General features: G+C 34.0%; 1 protein-coding gene across 2 annotated transcripts in view; it reads right to left on the bottom strand.

Annotated features, from left to right (window-relative positions):
- Window positions 1-902: 902 nt before the first annotated feature.
- LOC134235099 (dyslexia-associated protein KIAA0319-like protein) overlaps window positions 903-6000 on the bottom strand; it is a 29474-nt gene continuing 24376 nt past the window's right edge. For both annotated transcript variants that reach the window (XM_062717187.1, XM_062717188.1), the window contains 4 exons: window positions 5138-5260; window positions 1867-1963; window positions 1641-1738; window positions 903-1392 (listed from right to left, as the gene is read on the bottom strand). In XM_062717187.1, the coding sequence (XP_062573171.1) occupies window positions 1247-1392; window positions 1641-1738; window positions 1867-1963; window positions 5138-5260 (464 nt within the window). In that variant the 3' untranslated portion in view covers window positions 903-1246. The remainder of the gene's footprint in view (window positions 1393-1640; window positions 1739-1866; window positions 1964-5137; window positions 5261-6000) is intronic.

The following is a 6000-nucleotide window of genomic DNA, read 5'->3' as shown; positions in this document are numbered from 1 at the left end:
TGAATACTGAGTAGTCTAAGTCAGTAACTTCCTGGATAAAACTTTAAATATCATCTTCATAAGTGGTGAAAAAGAGTATTTGTTTGCAAATCATTGCACAATGCATTAGTATAACTTATCAATATATGTATTATAAGGAGACATCTCAGTTTATAAGCATTCTCATGTGACAATTTATGATGAAATCTGGTAATAATTTAAAATTGATTTCTCCCTTGTCAAGCCATTTTGTTGGCAATTAAGAATAAAATTTAAATTATACATATTATAATTATAAATGCTCACATAAGCATCTCAAACATTCCTAGAAAAAAATATTACACTTTTTTATGATCTTCCCATAACGAATGGTCAGTCTAATTAATACAAACAAACTGAATCTTTGCCATGTTGAAGTAAAAAAAAAAGTATTTGAATCAATGTTTTAAACTTATTTAGCACTGAATTTTCCCATTGATTGAACTAAACATATAAATAAAAATCCTTACTTAAATGGTCTAAATCTATATACACTGTTTTAAGTAAATCTATTGTAACATAAAATTTCCCCCAAATTTTAAAAATAAACCACATATTACAAGACACCAACTGCTTTACACAAAACATGGTGCACTTCACCATATTTACAGGGTGAGGGATTCAAACAACTCAAGTTAACGTCAAACAAAAAAGTCTATCTAAATACTGAAGCCAAATGCTGTGACATGCCATTGTTCTTGAGCTCACTATTCGGTACAATATTCACTGCATTAAATATATACAGACTGGACATGTGGATATATTTACAGGGAAAGTTGATTGCTTTAATACATAGGCTGAGAGCTGAGAGCTGAGATCGCAGACTTGTGCTTTACCTTCACTAACCATTTCTGAATTGGACTTCTGATTTTTTTTTAAAGCACTAAAACCTTTTAGTCCCAAATTGTTAAGTAAATGTAACCTTTCAGATTAACTCTGACACTTAATACAGGAATGTTTGTTGATATGAGCAAGATAAATTAATAACTGAATTAAATAATATATTAAAATTATCTAAATATTTTTTTTATAAAAAAAAAATTGATGATACATATGCATATGTATATGTCCCACATGAGTTGATAAAATATCACATCTATTACACATGATGGATATTGCACCATGTAACAGTCAATATGCTATATAATGTACTCGAATTTAAACCTACTTTACTGTATATTCAATATACATATAACAGATAATGGAATGCAGCTCTAACTGTGCGGAGTTAAGCCCGAAGTTTTGTCTTAATATGCTTTGATACTCCATTCTTCTGAATGAATCCGTTAGTCTTTTTGTGGTTTATAAACAAAGTCTCTTCTTCACTGCTCAGATCGGACTCTGACATCATTACGCTACTGTTCTGGGTTTTCCCTTCAAATAGATTTGATACTTATAACAGTTACGCTTTTTAAGGTATTCATGTATATTTACAAAAAAAAGACATTTCACTGTTTGAATTGAGAAGGGTGTGGGGATCTTCACATTAATTTTTTCAACTTTTATGTTTTCAAATATGTAAAAAATGAGATTTTGATAATCAATATGAATATACTTATCTAACTTGTGACAAAGTTTTGCTTCCTAAATAAAAATATTTTTGTGAGAAAAAAACAGCATACCTTTTGGCAACAACTTGATTTCATCCTTAGCATCGTCCACTTCCTGTAGCAGTGAGTAGCGATGTCTCTTCTTTGTCCTCCACTTGTAGCATTTACACCTGAAGTAAAGAGGTAATGAATCACAGATTTAATTTCACTGCCCAACTGTGCAAAAAATTGTCTCAAAGATAACAAATGTAAAAATATTGTAGCTATACTTATCCTGTATGATTTAATTTACACGTACCTGCGCTTTTTAATCCAGCAGATTGTACCCCATACTATAGCTGCCAGGGATACCACCACAAGGAATAGCACAATGATAAAATATAAAACACTCCAATCTGAAATCAAGGCAAACAAATTAGTGTACTTGTTATCAATGAAAATGGGTGTACTGAAGGGTTGAAAGTCTTATGATTTAGCTAGATTACACTAGACAAAATTGCTAACGCACCACCTAAGAGAATTATTATTTTACTTTTAACAAGAGGCCCATGGGCCTTATAGGTCACCTGAGCATCATGCAACAACTTTCAAATGATTGAATTTGGTTCATGTTTTAAGCCAGATGCTATGGCATTCACAATTTTGAAAGAGGCACCATTGATTATCATAACTATACACTTAGCAATTGCTTAGTTTGTTTACTTAATACCCATAAGCAGGGTAGGGGAAGAAAAATGCATGTCAACTAATCAGTAATATTCAGCAATAATCAGGAGTTCCCTTACCAGACATGAACCCCTGACTGACCCTAGGTCTACACATTGCACAATTTTTGAAAAGGCACACTTGCTTATCAAAAATGTTCAATTAATACCGAGGAGCAGATTTCAAACAATTCATTTTCAGTATATAGAAGTAGAGCCCCCCCCCCCCCCCCCCCCCCCCCCGTCTTTGGTATCCCTGACCCAGGGGCCTTGAAATTCACAATTCTGAAAGAAGAGCCCTTGCACATCATAACTATATAAATATTTCATCTGCTTATTACCCAGGAGTAGAGAAAAAGATTTTCATAGATGTAATGTATTATCACCATTTAATCATGATAGAGCCACACCCTTACACCATAATCCCTGATGCTGGGGCCATAAAATTCACAATTTTGGTAGAAGCATTCTTACTCATCATAACTATGTCCTTAATTAGTTTATTTAATACCCAGGAGTAGAGAAGAAGCTTTTCAAAGAATAAATGCATTTTCACTATATAATCAATAGAGCCCTGTATTAACAGCAGAACCCCTGACCCTGGGACCATAAAATTCACAATTTTCTTAGAGGCACTCTTGCTCATTATAACTATGCACTTAGTTATTTTATTTAATACCTAGGAGCAGAGGAGAAGATTTTCAAAGAAATAATGCATTTTCACTATATAATCAATAGAGCCCCACCCTAACACCAGAACCCCTGACCCTGGGACCATAAAATTCACAATTTTGGTAGAGCCACTCTTGCTCATCATAACTATGTACTTAATTAGTTTATTTAATACTAAGGAACAGAGAAGAAGATTTTCAAAGAAATAATGCATTTTCACTATATAATCAATAGAGCCCCACCCTAACACCAGAACCCCTGACCCTGGGGCCATAAAATTCACAATTTTGATAGAGGCATTCTTGCTCATCATAACTATTCACTTAGTTAGTTTATTTAATACCTAGGAGCAGAGAAGAAGATTTTCAAAGAAATAATGCATTTTCACTATATAATCAATAGAGCCCCGCCCTAACAACAGAACCCCTGACCCTGGGGCCATGAATTTCACAATTTTGGTAGAGGACTCATTGCTGATTACAATCATACCAACAGTTTGACTGCTTGATGTCCAGGAGTAAAGAAGAAGATTTTTAAAGATTGCACTAATTTTAGTGGTTTTTGCCCCACCCCCCCAGGCCCCAGGGGGGCAGGGACCATGAAATTCACAATTTTTGTTCCCCTTCACCCATAGATGTTATATGCCAAATTTGGTTTAAATTGGTTCAGTGGTTTTAGAGAAGAAGCTGAAAATGTTCAAATGTTAACGCACGACGGACGACGACGGACGAAAACGGATAGCAATAGGTCTCCTGAGTGACTCAGGTGACCTAAAAACCTGTTTATGATGCATTTGATATATAAATATTGTTACTTTAACAGAAAATAAGGCATATTAATTTCAAACCTTATAAATAACTACAATGTTTATTGAAGTGTAACCAATTCATTGAATAAGATAAAATCATGTCTATTCCATTTTTGAAGAAAAAAAAATTCAATTTTGTCTTTGTATTTGTGTTCTTTCCAATTGTACCAATTGAAAACTCAGAGAAAGTTACTCCGTATGCAGCGTTTGACGCTAAAAGAGCATGCAAAAGCAGACAGGATGGCGTCTGCAGGGGATTCCCTTAGAAAAATCTGTAAAAACTTAAAACAATAAAAAACTTATGAGTTCCACTCTTGAAAAATTGTTCCAAATAGCTAAATAAACATAAAAATGTTACTATAGAAAACCACAGCATTAAGTTAGCAGCATACAATAAGTTGAAAATTGTTCCACAAAACTGGGTCAACCGGAAGTGGGGTGGATTTGGTATGAACACTAAGGTATCAGATGATTACTAGGAGATATTAGAGTCAATGACTGTTTGTTATTTTATTTTTAACTTAGGGACTACTCCTGTGGCAATCTCACAGACCCCTTTAGTGATCAAGAATTTCAAATCTGTGCAAAAATGGTGCGCAGTGCACAGCTGGAAATTGGTTTTCGGACAAGAAGGTCATTCAAGGGTTTTTTATGATGCCAAGACATTTGTCAATCCCACTGCTTTTGAAATAATGGCATATCATATTCACTAGAACCGATCCGGCAAATGTTCAATTCACAAATAAAAATTTACAAGTGGTGCGTTAGCAATTTTGTCTAGTGTATACAAGTAATTAACAGTGCTCTTCAAAGGGAATGCAAAAGGTGAATGGAAAAAGCAAGAGCCACTTTGGGCCTAATTTGGCCCTGAGAATTTTTGAAAAATCAAAAGGGCTCCGTTTAGGTTGAAAATGCAGTATTTCTCACTTGGAGTGTTGGTAATCACGTATCTATTAATCATGACATAATTTTCCCTCTAGTCAAAGCATTATGATGTCATAAATGCATTATTTTCCTTATAGCCTATAAATTCATTTCTAAATGGCCTAATGTTGAAGTATTTTTTCAATATTTCATATAGAGCACAACCTCTGATCCAAAATATGCTTATACATAATGAAAGATCTGTTTCTGAAGATAAAAAAAACATGCTTTGCGGTTTATACAGCATAAACTGCCCCAAGTTATGTTATATTGTATAACAAAAGTTGAAATAAGCTTCGTTCCTTAAATAAATATAACTAGGCAGAAGGCACTGTGTCCCTTGACTGTTTTATCTTAGAATTATACGGTTAGACTTTACATAGTTTAAATAGTTTCCTTGCTGTATTTTTTATACAGGGGATCTGTAGGAACATCTAGTTAATATCTCTACATACACTTACCACAGTTACTCTCGCCATTCAACACGTGGAAAATAAAGAAATTTTGCATCCAGAAGGCATCACACACACACATTTTGGACTTATTATCACAGTAGCCATGTCCAGAACAATTAATTTGGCAAACTGAAAGATAAAATATCAACAGTTCATAAAATACATAGAATAAAAAGGGTAACAAGACCAACTAATGAAAAAAGTGTCTAGGAAATAAGCCAACCCCACATTCACCTAGCTTATGAATACACATAAATGATTTTGGCTACAATTCAAAAGAGAAGAATGGATACACTGTTACAAAGGTACCTATCATTTCTAAAGTGCTAACATATTGTGTCTAGGGACAGGACTTTGTAGTTGAGTATATAATTTGTATATCTATTACCTACTGTTCCTAAAGACAGGATTTTGTAGCCGAGTATATGATTGGTATACTGACCTATTGTGTCTAGGGACAGGACTTTGTAGTTGAGTATATGATTGGTATACTGACCTATTGTGTCTAGGGACAGGACTTTGTAGTTGAGTATATGATTGGTATACTGACCTATTGTGTCTAGGGACAGGACTTTGTAGTCAAGTATATGATTGGTATACTGACCTATTGTGTCTAGGGACAGGACTTTGTAGTCAAGTATATGATTGGTATACTGACCTTTTGTGTCTATAGGGACAAGACTTTGTAGTCAAGTATATGATTGGTATACTGACCTATTGTGTCTAGGGACAGGACTTTGTAGTCAAGTATATGATTTGTATATCTATTACCTATTGTGTCTAGGGACAGGACTTTGTAGTCAAGTATATGATTGGTATACTGACCTATTGTGTCTAGGGACAGGACTTTGTAGTCAAGTATATAATTT

Source organism: Saccostrea cucullata, unplaced genomic scaffold (assembly GCF_032062105.1).
Source record: "Saccostrea cucullata isolate Sc308-1 unplaced genomic scaffold, CSIRO_AGI_Scuc_v1 ctg1201, whole genome shotgun sequence".
Lineage (NCBI taxonomy): Eukaryota > Metazoa > Mollusca > Bivalvia > Ostreida > Ostreidae > Saccostrea > Saccostrea cuccullata.
Note: the sequence above shows the minus strand (reverse complement) of the source record. Positions and strands in the feature narration are given on the sequence as shown.